Source organism: Poeciliopsis prolifica, unplaced genomic scaffold, assembly GCF_027474105.1.
Source record: "Poeciliopsis prolifica strain line A6 unplaced genomic scaffold, Auburn_PproV2 SCAFFOLD038, whole genome shotgun sequence".
NCBI lineage: Eukaryota > Metazoa > Chordata > Actinopteri > Cyprinodontiformes > Poeciliidae > Poeciliopsis > Poeciliopsis prolifica.
In genome coordinates this window covers 1,265,801-1,286,779 of record NW_026562413.1, presented here as the reverse complement: position 1 = coordinate 1,286,779, position 20,979 = coordinate 1,265,801, and the positions used below count along the sequence as shown (strand labels likewise).

Sequence of the window (20,979 nt, the reverse complement as noted above, 5' to 3'; positions counted from 1 at the left end):
AGGAGGAGTTTTGTATCTACATGAAGTCCTGCCACTGCTGGGTGCAGGAGATAAAATACCCGATTTATTCTACTTCCATTAGGCTGGCGCTGCCTGAAAGTGGTCCAGTCTAAATCTGACCCAGAAGTATTTTCCTTCATCTTTCTTTCCACTTTTCTCCTTCTCCCTCACTCCCTCCATTGTTCTCTGTGCTTTTATTTTTTATTTTTTGTACTTGCTCAGACGGCGGTGTGTGTGCCAGCCATAAGAAGGAGCTTAAAAAAAAAATAAAAAATGAACTCCCGGCTTCCTGAGAGAGCAGACGCGGCCCCTCGCACTCTGAACTTCAAAGCTTGCATACTAAGCTCTATACAGATAACATTAAGTGCCACTGTTGCTCTCTGTAGCCTCCATGGACACATTTTTATGTATATTTTCTCATCTCCTATTGTTGTCTTCATTTGTTTTTTTTCTTTTTATATGAATGTTCAGCTGCGTTTTACTGACTGCAACCTTTCCAGACCTTTTCTCGGGTTTTGTAGTCTCTTCTTTAGCGAGACAGCTGGAGATTGGCAGGATAAGTAGTTTGCTTTTGGATGTTGCCCGGTGGACCAGCGTGAGCTGCCTGGCACCGTTGCAGACGGTGTGTTTTGTGAAGGCCCTGTCTATTGTCTGTCACAGCTCCTCTTGCTGCGTTGCTTTTTGTTTACTTTGCCGTCTCTATTTTGGTTCTCTTTCTCTCCAAAGTCAGAATCTTGTACTGAAAAATGAATGAAACAGAAAACGAACCTCTTCCCTGGAATAACGTGGAATAAAAAGTGCTGAAATGTCTGTCACGACTCAAAAGAGAATTTTACATTCGGTCACTTGATGAGCACGAATGTTTCCTTTAAGATTGTTCATTATTTAAACTCTCTTTTGTCTTTTGTTGAGATTGAAAAGATGTTCCTGCATAATGCATTATGTACATACAGTACAACATCTTAATGTTATTTTTTAAAATGTAATATCCTATCCTACAATCTCAAAGTCAAACTATTGATCATGTTGGTGAAAATATGATCAAATATACATTCTAAAGGACTAGATCTCTGACATCCTTGTTTTCAATACTTTGACCTTTTTTGCCAATTGTCAGCACTTAGTCTTTTGTTACAAGGTCACAGCTTATAGAGAGAGGAATCTTTAACCATTTCTCTCTTCATTATCCAGAGTTGTAGGTTCAATTTCTTTAACTTGTCCGACAGGTTATTGGAAATAGTTACTTCTAAGGTCTGACATAGGCTTTGAAAAAGCTTGATTTTGTATCAGGTGAACCATTTTGGTCCTAATTTTGACATATATTTTGGATTAACATTTTGTAAATGACCAGGACAGAAAATCTGTGAAACTTCCTCCTGCTTGAATTAATTTACAATTAAATGCATTATGTATGCATCTGCTTCCAATCAAATTCTAAATTAAGTAGAGATTGCTGATTTAAAAAATGAAACATATGTCAAAATTTTGAAATTTATTATGCAAATATGCTTAATTAGGCAAAACTCAGACCACTGGATGGTGACAGTATTCTCCAACAGGTTATAAATCAGTAGATGTTAGACTCTCTTCTTTCTGCGTTCGCTGTGGTTCAGATGTTTAATGCTTTTAAATTGACTGCAAATAATTCTTGTAAATCTGTAATTCTTGTGTGCTGATACAGTGAGCTTTTATAGTGATGCAAAAATGGGGCTTCTGGGGTAAAATGTTAGAAAACATAATCTTAAATTGTAAATTTTGCTGAGTGCACATTGGCTTTATTGACTGGTCAGGAGCATAAATTATTCATAGATGTAAATGTTTGAGCATACAGTTTCTAAATCATCACTTTATATGTAAATATTGCTTAAATAGCTTCTTTTTCACTTGGTAGTGAAAATATGTTTTTTTTTTTATATAAGGGTCTCATTATGAAAGACTGAGAAGGGAATATCAATCATGAAATCAGAGTACATTCAAGCATTCATGCAGGTAATCAAATCCTCCTCCCCCCTCGTGTTTGGCAAGAAAAGAATCATCTGTCCATCCTGTTGGATTTCGGCAACAAGCCACCTTCTGTTTCATATATCATTTCAAAAACCAGTTGCATGTCCCTCCTGTATTCATCCCCGCTGAAAATTAATCACAGCCACTGACAGTGTTGTCTTTGTCTTATTTGCCAGCTGCCTCCACATTGCCTTTAATTTACTCCTCATAACTTAAACGATTCTCATGAAAATCCTTTAAGCTCATTATTTCACAATCCCACGATACAGTGTCATTTAAACTGTTGGTTCAGTTCAGGCTGATTTCGGATCTTTACAGGAAAACAGTGAACGATACGTGCTTTTTATGATCCTGCTGATCTGGATAAAGCCTTTTATTGGAAGATGCAATTAGAGACACACCGTCAAAGAGAGGGATGCTTCTTTTATCTGCATGCCACAGAGCATGATCACAGCAATAACTCAGCAGGTAACATCACCAATAAGGACTGTCCATGAGTATGGACCAGCCTGTAATGCGATCCTACTACGAAGGATTTCTGTCTGCAGTTATTAAGAGAGAAAGCATTCCCACTTTACATCCCTTCAGTGGCTATACTGGCTTATCCTCAAAAGACAGCGGAGCTGATCTCCGGTGATTATTGGACAGGAGGCGGGAGACACCCTGGACAGGTCGTCTGGGACAGCGGTCTGCAACCTGTTGCTCTTTGGAGTTTCTGCAGTGGCTCCTAATAACTTTGACTGAAAAGGATAAAAAAGCAACTGATGTTGCATTGAATTTTCACATTAGAATGACACTAAAATACTGGCAATATTTCTTAGTTCTGTTTTTTTTTTCTGTCATTAATTTAGAAGTTAGGCGCTTTTTTTTAAAACTTACAACATTTCCCAAAAATATTAAAAGCTTATAGAAGAAAATGGATCCATCTTCTATTTTAAAAATAGAAATAAAATGATGATTCTTTAAAAATGACAAAATGTCCTTGTAGATATTTATTAAAAGTTACAAATTGTCATTTTTTCTAGCAATCATCTAACATTTTGCAGCTCTAATCTGACCTATGACCTTCTTGCTTTGAGGTGTTCATGGTGCCCACCATGCGGCCTGGATTCACGTTTTGTTTTTCAAATTTACCGTTTTTGCTTCCTCCTTAGTTTTTTTAAAATTATTGTTAATATTTATTAGTGACATATATTTCTTTGTCCCATAATTAGCTTTAGTTTTGAGAAATAAAATGATTTGCATAGAAAGTGTACATCAAACAGTGAAGTGACCACTAACCCACTAGATTAGTGGACAGACTGTAATTCTCCTAAATTTATTTTTTAAATTAAGTCACAGTTCAAAACAGTGAGAAATCATGTTTTCTTGTAGGGAATTTGTGTTGGAAAAATTAACATGTCTTAATCTTATTTGATTTTTTTTGTTTTCTCCAAAACTTCCCCCCTCAAATTAGTGTTATACATCATAACTACTGGATGTTAGATAAAAACTGATAACTAAATGATTAATAAAAGTTAACCTTTTATCTGTTTAGATTACATTTCATGTATTTTGTACAAATTAAAGTGTTTTTAACATTTTGATGGTGCGAACCGCCACACGTCTCATTACTGTACAGTTTGCTGGTGAAAACTGTTATTCAACCTATAAACCCACAGTGGGATCAGGATCAAACACAGATTCTCTTTGCAAACATCCCTGCTGTGATAAAAGCAAATATAAAACGCCGTCTGTCCTCTGGTGGATTTATTGTATCCAGGAAGTCAAGCTGGAGGAGAGCCAATGTTTCATTTTAAGCAGTATTTTTGTCTGATATTTAAACTTACTCTGTGCGAGCCTCGTAAGTAAACATCATAAAGTGCATGTATTATTAAAAAAGAGATGCCAGTTCATATCCCCTTAGAGGAAAGGTGACTGTAACTCATATTGCTTTTCAAGTGATTAAATCAGAGGATGAAGATGCTGAAGTCTCATTATTACGTTGATCATGTTTTGTTATTTTCACAACCACAACTCAAACAAACATCTGACGTTGTCTGTTTGCGTCTGTTTAGTCGACGCTCCGTTGCCGAACTAAACGTATGTTCAATTTTCAGTTTTTGTGTGACAAGAAGCAAAAACCGATGGCTGAATTTCACCTCAGCTATTATTTATTTGGCAGACATGAAACAGTTTCTGTATCTTGATCCTGAAGAGTGTAGATGTATTTATTTTTTTAAAAAGAAATCTGGTTACTCAATTAATTGCCAGGATAATCTATAACAACAATAATTTTAGCCACCGCTTTAGAAAAAATTGGTTTCCAGCTAGTGGCTCAAAAATATCTTGAGTTTAAATAGATTTAAAGATTAGTAGTTACATAAAGCTGAGTCATTTATGAAAAAAAAAATCTTCATTTTTATGTGTAGTACTGACGGATGGGTTAGGGTTAAACTCAGACATGTTTGGAGTGAAGGACACAGTCACAAAGCAGCTGAACCACAGAGTGGAAGACATTGCTTTAATTTTACTAAAACGTCCACTTTCAGCTATCGGGGTGGCATGAACCATCTGTGACTCTCCCACCTTGCTCCCATAAGAGGGGAATCAACAGATAAGACACTGGACTGATAACATCTAGCAATTGTCAGGGTGGGACTGCAGCTCTGACTGGTTATTGTTTTATTTATGAAGCTGCTTCAGTTTATCTTTGTTGGCATGCTGAGTAAATGTCATGACCACACAACTTCTCACAAATGTATCAATTATCAGACTGATTCTTCATCTGAAAGCTTTGGCATTTCAATTTGTCTCAGCTCTGCAAATGTCTGCAAGCAATTTTTGGAGTTTAATCTAAAATCCCAGCGATTAAACAATAAGTTCACGATTATTTCAGAGGCTCGGACAAGTATTCAAACTTCATACTAGACTGTTTTACATATTTATCACTTAAGAAGCACAATATTCAATGTATTGGGATTTAATTTATCAGGACATCACTTCTTTCACTAAGAAGTGGAAAGAAATTATGGACAGTTTTCAAATGTTTTTAAAAATACCAATCTGACATCTGTGGCTTGTTTATGTATTGATTCTCACCACGTTGGTTCTTTGTAAAACCAAGTCCTTTAAGTCTCTTCCAGCATTTAGAGACACTTTTATGCTTGTTATTCTGTTAAAAAAGGCTCAAGTTTAATAAGATTAGTTAGAGAGTATCTCTCTCCAAGCCTCAGTTTTCTTGCTTCATATTGAATTTGGAGAATGAGCTCCGGTCTCATTCTCTGTTTTCTGCCAGGATTGCCCTGTATTAAGCTCCATGCATCTTCCAATCAACTCCAATAATCCTCCCTGTCTCTTCTGAAGAAAGCATCCCCACAGCATGCTGCTGCCACCCCCGTGTCTCATCATGGGGATGATGAGCTCATTGCGGTGTCAATACTTCTCCCTAGATCTTTACATTCTGCCTCAGATTGTAATTCTGACTTAAAGCGTCAAGGATCAGCAGAAAAACTGTCTGTCTCAGGTAAAGAGAACAAAAATCAATAAATTACTGTCAAAGTAATTGGTTTGAAAAAGGACAACTCTGTCAAGGTGTCCTTGACTCACAATTACTTAAGCAGAAATCCCTGCTCACATGGGGGTCAAAGAGATAGTTCATTGCTCAGATCCTCGTTGCAGTTATTGGTAATGTTAAACATTTACTGCAAAGTGCTCTTATAATAAAACTGAACCTCAACATGTAAAAAAATAAAAATAAAAATACATGTCCAAAAGTAAGGATAAATATATATAAAATCGGTTCATCGGTTTTCGTGAGGCTAGAGTGGCTGAAAGGTTATGAAAGAGAACGATGAACGTCTCCCTGCGGTTTAATAGCAAGGCATGCAGCGTTGGCCTCTTCCCACTAACTTGCTCAGCACTCGTTTCTTTCTCAGTCCTCCATTTTGGATCGAAGCGTCGTAAACTGGCCCGTTAATTGCAGCGTTAACTCAATCAGGGATGACTCAGTGGAGATGGAGCTTGTGTGCACGTGCAGGTTTTGTCTGTGTCTTTTTGGATGCGTAGTGCCCGAGTAATGAGTTGCTGACGTAAAGAGAAAAACAGCAGAGTGTTGCTTGTCCAATTTGATTGTAAGCGTCTTAGAGGGGGTAAGCAGAGGCCTGGTGAGTGGCATTTGAGCTGCAGTGGCTTGAAAAGCCTTGGTTTATCCTCCTGGTGAGGTTGATGTTGATTACCCTGGGGAGGGCCTTTTAAGGTCATCGTTGATGTTGTCCAGCTGACCTCATCACTACTGAGAGAGCATCTCGCAGCCCTGCATCTTATGGGAATGCTGCAGAAACATACCTGCAGGATTTTTACAGTTAACAGACTCTCCTAATTTATTATGGCAAGCATAATGGAAATAGATCAACACAAATTACCCTGATAATTAATTATAGATTCCTTTGCCAATGAAGTCCTATTTGTGTTATGTCATTTGTTGTTTAGAAAATACGTTTTCATATTTGCTTTGAAGACGTGGAAGCATGAAAAGCAGCAGGGGAACCAAGTAATGCATGTCTCATTAAGAAAAATCCATTTCTGCAACAACTCCATAGCCCAGACTTCTTTGCAGAATTTTTCTATACTTTTATACTTAATCTTCTTTTTTTTTTTTTAAATAAATTTAAGTCTAAACTTTGTGATGTTTTTAGACATTGTTTTATGGTCACAAACTGATGGTTGCAAACTGTCCTTTAGGCTTTTTTATGGTAGAGAGCAGAAATAATGATTTTATCAACTGCATGAAGCCAACCTGGTAATGAAGCTGCAAAACAAATGGCTCAAAGTGACACACTGCCAGCGCTATGTTCTGGCATGACGTCAATTTTACATCAGATATAACAGGACATGCATCTATTGTCTCATCAGTCAACAGAATATTTTTCCAAAAGTCTTGGGGATGATCAAGATGCTCCAGGTTTTCCACTATTGCATTCTGACCTTATTGTTGCCCTGTTGTTAGATATTGTTCTGGGTTCTTTTGTAACCTGCTGGGTGAATCTTTGATACTTCTGGTCTTCCATTCACTCTCTGGAAACTTCAGCATTGTTTTATGTTTTCTCCATTGTGGTTTGCTGGATTCCCAAACCTTTACAAATGATATTAACAGCTTTTTTACTCATGTGTCTAAATTTCTTTTAATCAGCATATCATTTTTTGCTTTTTGAGATCTATTTCTATTTGATTATGCTTTTGATAACATAATTGATGTTTAACATGAACATATGCTTTTAAATTCTTCCTTTTCACATTTAAATAATTCAGCCTTGGTCTATATAAAGTGGAACTGCAAAGCTTTGCTTTCAGATTCATGTTATTGTAGCTGCACAGGCCTCTCTTTTACTCTTGTTCTGAGGTGCATCTGAGAGCAACTTGTTTTGATTTGGTCATTTTAAATGAAACTAAGACATATCATGCAAAATAGCAGATTTTGCATGATATGTTACTTTTAATATCTCTATTATAATCTAGAAATGAACAAAGTGGGGAAAAATATTTCTTTTAAAAATAAGAAATTATCACGATCAGTGCCACTTGCAATTTATTTACACTTCCAGTACTGCTTACTATTGGCATCCATAAGAAGGTGAATATATATACATGTATACATCCCTGGAAAAACTTAATATTCTATTTAAAATGATCAGTTTCTCTGATTTTACTTTGTATAGAAGTATGTTTGAGCAAAATTAACATTGTTCTTTTATTCTATGAACTACTGACAACATGTCTCTGAAATTCCAAGCAAAAATTTTGAATTTATTTGCAGATGAGGAGAAATGGTCAATGCATTCCTTTCAGACCTAAAATAATGCAAATAAAACACGTTTATATTCATTTAGAAACAACAATGTTAATGTTTGAACTCAGGAAGAGTTCAGAGATCAATATTTAGTGGAATAACCAGGAGGCTTTCAATGGGGTTCAGTGCAGTGGGCTCTTAATTATTTACACAGACAGATATAATATTTCTATGGCAGTCTTTTAGCACAAAAGTGTGGAACAGGAGAGACATTTATCGCTCCAACAATCAATTGTGTTTAGACTTTGTTGCGTCTTCAGAATGATGATTTTATTTGTTACATTTCTTTAATGCAGTCGCTCCAAATATTCTGTTAGCAGTACAAATGTCTCCGACTGTATCCCGACCTCACCGCTGTTATTTATTGCTGTCTGAATTCTCCAAAGACTCCCTTCTGTGCAGATGTGTAAGGTATAGTGGTGCTATCTTTGTCTCATCCTCTTGTCCTCTTCACTTACTCCGCCTCTCCCCCTGCTCTTTCACTCCACCCCCTGCAAGCTGCCTCCCCTGGCAGTCTTCACCTGCTTGTGCAGCCTTTACTAACTAGCTGTGCACTCCCACTTGTAGAGAAATGCTGATGAGACAGCAATATCTCGGCAGAGACAATGCAGGGCAGAAAGTGGAGGAAAGTGAAAGAGCTGCGGGAAAAAAAATGTAAGAAATAGAGCCATCGGTCTCTTTAAGGCTCTTTTACCATGTATGTTCATTCCAGGGAAGAATTATGTCTCTTTCTGGACCTTCCTGTCCTTTTCTTGGCGCTTTATTGTCATTGTCATTCAGTGCATTTTTCTCCTCACCGTTCCCTTCTTTTCTCTTCATCCTATCTTAACTTGTTAAGTCTAGCTCACCCCTCCCTCTCTCCACTTTTCTTCTCCTGTCTGCTCTTCATTTCTTTCTACCCGGGAACCTTTTTGTCTTGTGCCACTAAGTGGTAGGCTTATATAACGGAAAACACCTGAGGGGGGACTCCTCTCTTCCTCTCACCCACACACTCTACATCATTTCTCTCCATCCTTAGCTCTTGCTTTCTTCTCTCGTATGGCTCGCCTCCTGTTTCTCAGTCTACTCGTTTCACTCTGGTGTTTATTATGCTTCAGACAAATGTCTCTTCTGCAGGTGAGGTTTGGTCAATGAGTTAAAGCAAGTTTGGGTCGGCTTTAGTTGCATCACAATTTTGAAAAATTTTGAAATTCGAATAAGTTTCTTCTTATTCGAATTCCAAAGACAGTGAAAACTTCTATGTAGTTTTAATGAGCACAGAGTATCGATGCCCCTCCCCCACATGTTGCTGCAAGCTGTCAGTCAGCTGTGTAAGTTGAAAACATGGTGGACAATGTTATTACACTTTTTTCCCTTGAGATGAATTTTCAACATAAGGACACTTTCTGCACAAATATACCAGAAAGCTTTTGGCTTTGCAGCCTTTATGTTCTGTTTATTAGTTGGTCTGTTCCCTCTAGAGTTAATTATAAGGTTCAATAAAAGATAACTCTGTAAATCTAAAATATTTAGTTGTATTTTTATGTTCTGAACTGTAGATATGTGTCCCAGAAATGATGCAAATAAATACTTTTAAAAATCTTTGAGGAAAATACGTCTTACATGCCAAAGTGTATTCGTATCCTACATGTGATAACATTTCCAATAAGTTATTTTTAAAAGTTGGACTAAAATTTACTAAACCTCAGTTTGCCCCTTTGTCATTTTTATATTATGGTATCTATCTGTCTCTATACAGCTGATAAAAATGACTCATAGTATTGTCATAATGACAGTGATGGGTGGCGTTAACAGTGGTGTCCTCTAGTCCTCATAGTTTGTCTTAGCTGTTCAGTTAATTATACATTTGAATCTATTGGTTCTCAGATACTTTACATTTTTTTGTGAATTGGTTTTACATAATTTCATGCTGAAACATAACATGCTGAAATGTCTGCATACATTCTTTTATGGAGCTCTGTGGGAGGGAAAACTATCCTCTCTTCAAAGTTCTTTTTAATTAGTTGTGAGACTGATTGATTTATAAAGATAATATAAGCTAATGTGGTTTTAACCTCATTAAAATGTGCAAATTAGCCACTTTGGTAGTCTCTCCTGTACAACTAGCATTTTTCTGGTGTCTTTACTTGCAAATCTCAAGGTGGACTGCCTTTTAGTACTTAACTGGCACTAATAGGTCTCACAGAAATAAGCATTTCTATCTTTCAGAAGTAGTCAGCCATAAACCCTTCTCAGGTAGTTTCAACGTTAGTCGAACACACTACCATCCTCAAGGATAATAATTCTCCCTTACTTTTTACACAACACTTGACTCGCTCTAACTTTTTATACACGTCTCATCGCTCATCCCCATCTCCTCCACCATATTCCCCCCAGCCCAGTCTCACTAAATATAGTCCCGGCAAAGCGTGGCTGCGTCGTCTCTTCCTGCATCGCTGCGAGACAAAAGTCTGTCATCTCACGTCTGCAGCAACAGGGACAGAAAGTACAGATAAGATTGATGGTCGAGAAACAGAAAAGGAGCCATTAAGAAGTAGATAAACATTTGCCTCAGCATGTGGGTAAATGACTAAAAGGATAAAAATCTAGAAACAAAAGGTGCAGTTGTAGCATGCTCGATAGTGAGACATGAAGAGAGAAAAGGAGAGGTTTATGCCATTCCTGCCATTGTTTTTTTTTAAATTCAACAATCAAAACTGTGGAGGCCTAAACGTGTAATGAGTCTGACACCGTTGTAAGAATGATGGATAGTTATGACTGTGTAAGTGCTGCAATAGGAACAGAACAGATGATGCATAAGGAGGAGAAGACAACCAAGAGATAAATATTGTTGCAGAGGGAAGCATGGACACGTTGGACCTCATGTTCAGCACAATATCGCCCCCTCATGGTAGAAAGGAGTCATTACAGTTAGTTAGAGCAGGTTACACATCACTGCAGCCGAGGACAATTCCCATCTCATCAGCTCACCTGCAGGAGTCTTTGTAATGATTTCTACTTTATCTAATTACAGACTGTGTAATATACATAATAGGTGTACTCAGTTTTACACACAGTGTAGGTAACAGCAGTCACATCACCCTCGCAGCTGTTTAGTGAGGGGCTTAAAGTCAGCTGAGAGGGTCATGTCACCATCACATCTGCTTGACCAGAGAGAGGCTGCGCCTGCCTGCGAACAGAAGCTCATCCGTTCGTAACGGCTCCCTGAGGAGCGAGCTCCATGATGGGTACAACGTGCAGACTGGTTTCCCTGCATCCAGAACATACGTCGCCCCTGACAGGATCTCCTTCTACCTCAATGACACAAACGTTCCCAGGGCAGATGTTAACACTCAGGAGGGCAGATTATCATTCCCGGCATGATCCTCGGCCCTCGCCAGGATGCATTAAGTGAGGAAACGTGTTTTCACACGTGGAGGGTCCAAACTGCAGTCGTGCACCATGTTATTGGCCTCTCCTGTTTACGGATGCTGATGTGAAGACAGTATTCCTGCTTTACTGCTATATACATTTGAAAAAGGGATATTTTTAAAAAATCTTTTTGTGTAATCATTGTATCTATTTACTAGTTTTTTTTTTCCTAAAAGTGGAATCATTAAGTTGGGATGTTTTAACACTTGATTGGGGACCAAAAATGCAAACTTGTTGCATTTTCAGCCACTGTCGTTTGCTTTCACACTGCACTGTAACTGTGTGTCCATTGATGATAAAATTGTGCAAATTAGAATTACAAGAATAAATTTGCTTGACGGAAACACACCAATTCTGAAAAATAAAAATCAGGTTTTCTAATAGAAAGCTGATGCTTTGGATGAGCAACTGCAATGGAAACACTTTTTGCATCACATGAGTTATGAGATCAGCAACCAGATGTTATTACCAAAAGATGAAAAAGATAATGAAAAATGGTAGGAGCATGATTGGCCTGTATGTTTTAAATCACTTATCATGAGATAAGATTCATAATCTTAATTAATGGAAAGACCACAGTTGTGAAATTGCATCAGTGGAATATCAATAAAAGTTTTGCACACATTTGTCCTGGAAATGGAGCTAGTGTGATGAAATTATCATTCACCCTCCTCGCAGCACCATCAGTGCTGCAAAACCTTTGTCGATTCCACATTCACGCCTCCTCAAACGAACTGGAGTTTGATTAAAGCAGACTAAACAGCCAAACATTCTGAAATGCATAATAAATTTTTATTAGCTGCAGCTTCTCATCCTGATCTGTGTTTTAATTTTCAGGCTTCGGAGAGAGGGATACACCGTGCAAGTCAGCGTCAACGACTACCTGGACATCTACTGCCCGCACTACAATACCAGCCAGCGTGGGACTCTGGAGCGCGTGGTGGCTGAGCAGTACATCCTCTACATGGTGAACTACCGGGGCTACTACACCTGCAACCCTCAGATGGGTGTCAAACGCTGGGAGTGCAACCGGCCCCACGCACCGCATACGCCCATCAAGTTCTCTGAGAAGTTCCAGCGGTACAGCGCCTTCTCGCTGGGCTACGAGTTCACCGTGGGCCAGGAGTACTACTACATCTGTGAGTCACCAGCTCATTGTGATAGATGGAAAAGGCCGGAGGGTGCTGCACATCCAATATTGTGATCCGAGGCCGTAATTTAGAGCGTCTCTTCGCCCACGTGTATTGATGCTGTGTGGGTTTTGATAATAGTTTGTCAAAGTTTAGCTGAGGACAAAGAGTTTTCTGGTGCTGCAGTTTGTATCGTTTGTGTACTGAAACTTGCACAAATGATCACACCTCTTGAACTTTTTCAGATTTCGTCTCTTTAAAACCATAACTGTAATTTATGTCAGTGGGAATTTATGTTGAGTATAACTTGCCACCACTTGCGTGTGAGTGTGTGCATGAATGGGTGAATGACTATACAATGTCTACATTTCCTTTAGAAGTTGTAGTCAGTAAATAGAGTGCAGTTGTGTGTAATTTAATATCAGTATAATTACAGTTGCTTTTGTAAGGCCTTCGGGATTTGATAAAGAACATTAGTGGGGGAAAAAACTGTATCGTGAAAACAAAAAAAACTTTCCAGACATCCCGAGGATAAAGTTGTGGAGAAGTTGATTGCGGGATTACATTCTGAAAGAAAAGAAAAGCTCTGAAGGGCAATATTCAGTGAATCATTTGAAGATGAAGAGTAAGGCACAACTTCAAATCTAGCAAGGCATGACCGTCCAGCTAAGTTGAAAGGTGGAACAAGGATTTACCAGGGAACCCGTCAATATGATGGCGGTAACTCTGCATAAGAATGATGACAAGGCAGTAAGAATGATGTGGCCTGCAGAGGGCACAATGTTGACATTTTATGTTTGCTTGTTCTCTGTTTTAGCCACACCCATCCACCACCACGGCCACAGCTGCCTGAGACTGAGGGTCTTCGTCTGCTGCTCCACTGGTGAGACGACTCTGCTTCCACTCGCCGGTCTGCTCATGTCTGTTTTTCGTCCCACAAACAGAGAAACAAAGAGACAGAAAGCTGCAGACGGAGAAAGAAATAAAGATCTAAGAGTTGTGTGTCAGGAAGAGAGAGAGAGGGAGGCTCCTCTGCCTCAAGCTGCCTTGACAAGTTTTTGATGATGCAGTTTTGATGGCAGCCTGATGTTACTCTCCGTCTCTGCGCTATTACAGTAATGCTCCATCTCGTTCTGTGACTGACATGTTCTCAAGAAGATCTACAAAAGATGTAGAGAGAAGAAAAAAATACATTCAACTGTGAGATTCTGATCTCTCTGCCCTCCCCTCCATCTGTCACTCCCCTTCCTCAGCTTTCTTCTTGACCACCCCCTTCAGCTATCTCGCCGTCTCTCTTTCTTTCTCTCTGATCCCTGCTGCTCTGTATAGTGTGTGTGTTATTTTTACCCTGGTAGTCTGCGCTCTCCCCTGCAGGCCTTTGATCAGGCAGCGTGGTACAGAAAGCCTTCCCTCCCCCTCTCTTCTAACCTTGTCAGCACTAATACATCCCACTCTGAGGCCAGTGTCATTCCCCATGTACAGATCACCTTAACACACCCCAGTGTCGCTGCCAATCTGTTGATGCACCTCCATTTGCATCTGTGTTGTTGTGCTAAAGCGTTTGAGGGCGTTTCATGTCTGTCTGCACATTTCTGCCATCAATTTGTCTGATGTGTGCACATGCGTTGAAGGGTTCATGACATCCTGTCATTTTTACAGCTCGTGCTCAGAAGTGTTATTGACTTCAGCTGCCCTTCGTTCTCTTTCGTTGCCTGCTTTAACCCTGACAGAACAAGGCTTCAAGATGAGACAGAGGGGAGAATAATGATGACTTAGCTAATGCAAAGCACTGCTTCTGTCTGTGCATCATCAACAGGAAACAAGTCACAGGCTCGGCTCATTTTTCTGACACCAAAAATCATTGATGTTGTTTAGCAAATGGCATAACAAGACAACAATAATTATAAATTATGTTTAGGTTTGATTTTGACAGCTAAAAAATATAAAATCTAATTGACATATTTTTTTCAGAGTTGATGCGGTGTCTTGTAGAGTCCTAAATGTATGCAGCTTTTCTACATTTCATCTTAAATAGAGTTAGTTAGGTCTTAAATTTGTGTGTTTGCTAAATTACTGCTTCATTCATCTTTTTCTCAGCTTCTGAAACTGGGTTTTGAGTGTTCAAGAAAAGAAACTCAAATGTTCTGGGTACATAAGTCACACTCAGCTCTTTTGTTGTGGCATAGTTAATGTTTAACAATGTTGATATGTTGACTAAACCTCATCAGCAGCAGCAAATTACGAGGCTTAACAACTAAGCAGAAAATGGTCTTAAAACACTACCGATGTTTTAAAACATAATCGTAATTTGACAAAGCTTTATTTACTTTGTTTATAATGTTTAGCAGGTGAAATATTATTCAGTATTTATTAAGGGATTAAAGTTATAATTAATTCATTGAAAGGACGTCCAGTGTTTGGAGAGTTTGTTGTAGGTTTGCTGCTGTGTTTTTTGAACATTGTGTTTTTATGACTTCAGCTGCTGGACAGATGTCCTCACATTTGACTGTCATATTCAAAAGAGTTCACAACGTTTTCTTTTTAGAGAAAAGAGCCTTTCTTCAACTACACTAAACTATCAACACCCACTAAAGGGGGTATTGTGTATTTTCCAGGCATATGATGTACGTTTATCCCACAATCAAGTAACTATGTGACCTCCAGAAAATGCTGTACATATCAAAAACATCTTGAAATAAATCTGACACCTTGAAATTGGGCTCTGTCTCTTTAAGGACCTCCTATTCCTTCTGACACTGAGTTACAATGTTTCTCCATGCCGCCACTGATGCTGTTTACTACTGGAGCTTTGAAGTAAATTACTTACATGAACCATCCACCAGTGTTTACTGATTGCTGCTGCCGCTAGTCTGGAGGAGCTCAGTGGGGAAGGTCTTCACCTTCAGGGATTTTCTTAGCTGAGAATCAGCTCTGCATACATTTAAGCTTGGTTAGGTCTGAGCCAAGTTGCGGTAACCTGCAAAGATTCCAGCTGAAGTATTCTTACATTTCCATCATTTTTGTGCTTTAAAGGCTTTCCATCATTTCCAGTCACCACTGCTTCTTCTCAGTTTGCCTTAGTGTACCCCACTGCCTTGGTCACAACTTTATTATCACAAACGTCCTTCCTTTATTTTTAGTTTCTAGTCAGAATTATAGACATTGCTGTGCAAAGCAGTATTTTTGTCCCGTTGTACGCCAGTATACTTGTACTGCTGCTCACTCTTAATCCATTCATGCCTACATTAGTAAACCCAGATGTCACCCATCCAAAAAGCAAACTGGATTTAATTCCAAGTCTAGACAAACAGTCAAAGTAATGATTTTTGTCCTGCAATGCCTAAATAAATTCTTTAAATCCTCCAGGCGCTGTCTGGATTTACTGTCCACAATTTCTTAACTGTTTCTCCAATCCACTTTAACTCCACCAAGCTGACCGATTAATGTACGCAGATTGATCATGCTGCAAATCTCACTTTTCTCCTTCTCTTTCTGTGTGTGTGTGTGTGTGTGTGTGTCTCTCCCATAATTGTTTTCTCCTCTGTTTTTCTTTTCCCTTTTCTCTCCATCTGTCTGTCTCTGTTGCGTTCCTCAGCCTCTCAGGCAGATGACGACTCCAGTCAAACTTCTCCCGACTACACAGTCAGGCCGAACATCAAAATACACAACATTGGTAAGTGACTAGTCGACATAAAAACAAGAAAAAATCCATACTGGCAGGTCGATACCCATCTCAATTTGTGAATTGAGCTCTTGTTTATTTTCCTACTTGTGATTTACTGAACACAATCCATGAAAACAGAGCTTAGATCTGGACTGCAACTCCTTACTCATCTTCCATCAAGCCTCTAAAATAATTGGAATTAGATTCCTGCAGGTATTTAAAATACTTCAAGAGGCTCCTATTATTTAATGGTGGCTCTTTAAAATACGCTTTAATTCAAATAAAGATGGAAGAACATATTTCTGAATTTGATTTTTGGGCTATTTAAGCCTTTTGATTTGCACACATTTTAATTAGAGGCTTTTGATATGGAAGATTGGCTCTCCTCTCAGGGCGCCATTCTGCCAGGGGGCACCTGAGCACTAACTGAGTTTTACGTTGCTCGTGTCCAGTCAGTCGGGTATGTGGAGCTCATTTAAGACTGGAGACACAGCAGTGAAGACGTCTACAGACAAACCAACAGAAATGAAAGATTTTTACATCAAATGAAGGAAATTATTAGCATCTTCTTTATGAAACTGCCATGTCTTCAGTCAGAGGCTTCTTTGTATCACAGACTGCTGCAGGAGAGCCTTCAGGCCCACAGTCATCATCCACAATAACTCTTTAATTAAATAAGCTACAACAACATTTAATTTCCCTTTGGGATCAATAATGTGTTTTTGAATTGAATTTTGAATTACTGAATGTAATAAATCAGAATGCCAAGTTAAGTTCACCCTAAACTAAAATATTCTACCAGACTATGTTTAGCCATCTTTTTTGCACTATATATAGATTTAGTGACCAAGTTCAGGTATAGTGGTGCAGAAAAATTAGAGGGTCATATAGGATCTTTCAGTAGCAAGATTAATGTCATAGTTTGTTTTTCATTAGCTGTGAGTGTTGTTACATGTCTAATTGTATTTGTTAATTTCTGAAAGGTGAAAACTTTGGCTTTAGAAACTTAGACAAAGTTTTAGCATTCATTATTTGGGGTAAATAGCCATTTATTGAATCAAGGTCACATAGCAGCATACAGTAAGGCTGGAGTTATGACAGCAATCATTTATATTGGTAACGTTAACATAATAATTACAATAAATGATGAGGGTGGACTGAGCCAAACCTCTGAAACCAGAATTAGCCTCATAGCTTGACCTTATTACATTGTTCATTTATCATTGTCATCGTGAGATTAATTATTTCCTCCATCAGCTGCGTTAATCCAGTCAGAATGCGACACAAAATTTTATGACCTCACATCATCTTACATGAGAATGAGCCTAATGAGCAGCACAGTGAGGCATACAGAACAATTACTTAGGGACTCTATGGAAGAAAATCTTTGCACGGTGATGCAAATGCCTCCAAAAAGCTATTAAAATAAGTCAGGATAATTTCATTGTTTGAATCCTACAGCTCCAAAAGCATTAAGATCAACTGAGGTTATTCCTGAAAACTGTTTCAGCTGCTTTTTCTTCCTGCATACAAAAATCCGCAAAGAAAATTGAGGTCTTACAAGTAAACTAAAGGTTTGTGTTTACCTTCGGAGAGCAAATGTCAGAGTCAGTTGTTCAGCCGAACGGTTACGTAAACCCTGTATTTTCCTTTGTCTTTTCCCATCACCACCTCAAACAAAAGCCTTTTGCTGGGAATCATTTACTACGCTTTTTTCTGGTCACTGTGGCAGTCTGTGACAAGGTCTGAGAGAATGTGACCCGCCTGAGATGGAAACCATGACCAACAGAGACCAACTGAAAAAAAAAAATAATAGAAAGAAAAAATCGAGCTGAGAGAATATGAGGATTCGCAGTTAAAGGGAGAAGAGGAAGTCAGTGAGATAAAAGACGACAGAGAAAAATGCAGCAGTAAAGTAAAACGGACAGACGAGGAACAAAAAATAAAACTGATAAGGGAGGTGAAGAAAAAGAGTGTAGAGGGAAGGAACGTAGTGAAAGAGAAATTCAGTGGTGGACGACTTGCTCAGTGGTAACTCCGGCTCCAGCTTGCGTAGAATTTGACACACACACACACACACACACACACACCCACACACACACACACACACACACACACACACACACACACACACACACACACACACACACACACACACACACACACACACACACACACGCACTCTCTGGCAGGAAATTATAAAATATGACAGCCTCCAGTGCTGTGATGCATTCTGTTGAATACATTTGGAGGAGGATACACATTGATGCACATGCACAGACTCTCACTCACAGGAACGCGCTTTACAACACAGCCCCCAGAGGCTCCACTGACCGCTGGACTCCCACTCTCTGATTCAGCCTCAGGTCCAGACCAGCCCACAGACTGGCTCAGCGTCAACGTTTCTCCATCGCATATGTTTGCCCTTCTGCCATCTTTTTTTTTTCTTAAATTATTACATAACCTTCTGCGTCACATTTTTCTTATTTAACTCGATGTTTCAAGGACAACACTGCTCTGTTACCAGGGTACGGTTTCTGCGTTTTGCTTGTATGATGATGATTCAAGACTTATTTTTAGCAAATTATGCTAAACTATTTTGATGAGTTTCAAACATCACTCCAAATGGAGAAGACTCAGGATGTAGTGGAGTATGTGGTGGTTACATTTTAACACTGGTATCATGATTTAGTAGATTTAATAGATTAAAAAGTTTTAGTTAGCTTAGCTTGCAGGTTTCTACATGCAGGAAATTATGTTAGGGATAACAAATCAAACCGGTTAAATGTATCCTCTGTAGAGAAATTTCACAGTCAGCCCAACTAACCTGGGCGGGAAAAGTAAGGGGAAACAATTAAATACTACTCAGACGGTCCGCTGTAAACATTCATCACACTTAATCAGTAATTTCTCCAGAAACTAGGGCCATTTGCAGTCTGCATGAGAGCAGCACTTACAAATCACTTTCAGGAACAAGGCCACTATTTGTTTGCAGTCTGTCATCTTGTCTAATTTGCTTGCTGTTGCCCTATTAAAAAATAATTTCCACATCTCTGCAATTAATGTTGCTTGGTCCAGTGCACAACGCAACCCGCAGAAATGATTGATGAACTATGAAATAATTGGATTTGCTATTTTACTCTCTGCAACTCAATTCTTTTGGCTTGTTTACGATGCTATTTATGAATAGCAGCAGTGTGTTATTGCTGACCATCTTAGAGACGAGAAAGCAGCAGTGATTCTTTATTGATGATTTAATTATCTACTTTTACATCAGACAAAGACACCCTGTGTGAAAAATGATTTCAATGTTTGATGTAGTTTATTAAGGGAAAACCAATTTAACCAAATGTGTTAAATTTTGAAAGGAAACATACAGCTCTGGAAAAACTGCATTTGAACCCCATTGAAAACCTCCTGGTTATTCCACCAAATATTGATTTCTGAACTCTTTCTGAGTTAAAACATTAATATTGTTGTTTCAAAATGAATACAAACTTGTTTTCTTTGAGGTCTTGTTTATTTGAGCTCTGGAAGCACTGCATCTTTTTTTTGTAATTTTGACCATTTCTCATTTTCTGCAAATAAATACAAAAATTTTGCTTGGAATTTCGGAGACATGTTGTCAGTAGTTCATAGAATAAAATAACAATGTTCATTTTACTCAAACATAAACCTATAAAAAATAAAATCAATGAAATTGATAATTTAAAGTAGTTCAGTTTTATTCCCCAAACTCAGGCCGTATTTATCACATTTAGTATCATTAAATCACCTAAATAGTAGGAGTATAACAACTGAAGTAGCTACTCGGGTTATGTTTGATATTAAATTATATTCGAGGATCATTTAAGTGTGACAAAACAAGCAAAAAAGAAGTAACACTTTCACAGATCATGTTCTTGCTTTCCTAAAGCACCTTGTCTCTTCATATAGCTGTTCATCTGCTACAAACTTTATACAAGCAACAAGTGGCTTGTGGTTTGATGAAAATTTGCAATTTAGCCCTGATAAAAAGTGTAAAAAAAGGATTGAATCCATCTTTATCTCTAAACTCGGTGAACCCTGCAAACAGAGCAGCTGTAGCAGTGGCTCTCCGCCTCTGGTGTCGAAACAGCCAAATAATAGACATGTGGTCTCTGAGCTGAATAAACCAAGTGTCTAAGTGTCACAGGTTGCAATAACAATAAAATAAATAGAGTGCGGTCTGAGCAATGCACTGACCAAGCATTCAGTCATTCTGAAAGCCTGTTTAAAATCAACAGCTTAATCAAAGTCATTCTGAAATGAGACAATAAGCTTTTGGCTGAACGTATTGAATGTGGGTGCTATTTTTTTAAAAAAATGAAAAAAATCCAGAATAAATAAAGTACAGTAGTTAACACTCAGGGATGATGTGTATTTTATTCCCATCCAGATTAGTTGAGCGTTTCTTCATGCTGTTTATGGCTCGCTGTAAATCCACCATTACTGCAGCGTCGTTGGCAGGAAGATTTATCCACCCAGACAACCTTTCCCACCTATCGACTGTCCAGAGTTGATGTTTCTCATCTCACTGGAAACGCCTCGGGGGTTTTTTCTGTGGACACAGGAGCCGTTCTGCCAGCCTCCCGTTGTGCTGCTGGGCCTCTTGGAGGCGAAAATGCAGCCGGAAATTGATTCCTGGATCCTAAATTTGGACCGTGGAGACAGGTGCCATACTGGAGACCTTTGATAAGTTGCAGCAGCCCTGAGGCGTCTAGCATCCCCCGCAGTTGTCTTCAGTTGCAAGATTTCTTGAAAAACGAGGGTTTTAGATGAGATGTTTACTCTGCAGTGCGTCCAAGTTACTGTAGCCTGTGAACAAGCCTCTAAGAGCTGGTTTGGATGTTTTGTACGAACATGCTGTAATAATTCATAACATATTTGGGTCATTATATTTTGAAATCAGATCCCATTCGGAC

General features: G+C 38.7%; 1 protein-coding gene across 1 annotated transcript in view; it reads left to right on the top strand.

The window, feature by feature from the left end:
* efna3a (ephrin-A3a) overlaps nucleotides 1-20,979 on the top strand; it is a 92,541-nt gene that overhangs the window by 64,895 nt on the left and 6,667 nt on the right. Inside the window, exons 2-4 of the mRNA XM_055053907.1 lie at nucleotides 12,080-12,381; nucleotides 13,190-13,255; nucleotides 15,968-16,045. Of these exons, the coding sequence (XP_054909882.1) occupies nucleotides 12,080-12,381; nucleotides 13,190-13,255; nucleotides 15,968-16,045 (446 nt within the window). The remainder of the gene's footprint in view (nucleotides 1-12,079; nucleotides 12,382-13,189; nucleotides 13,256-15,967; nucleotides 16,046-20,979) is intronic.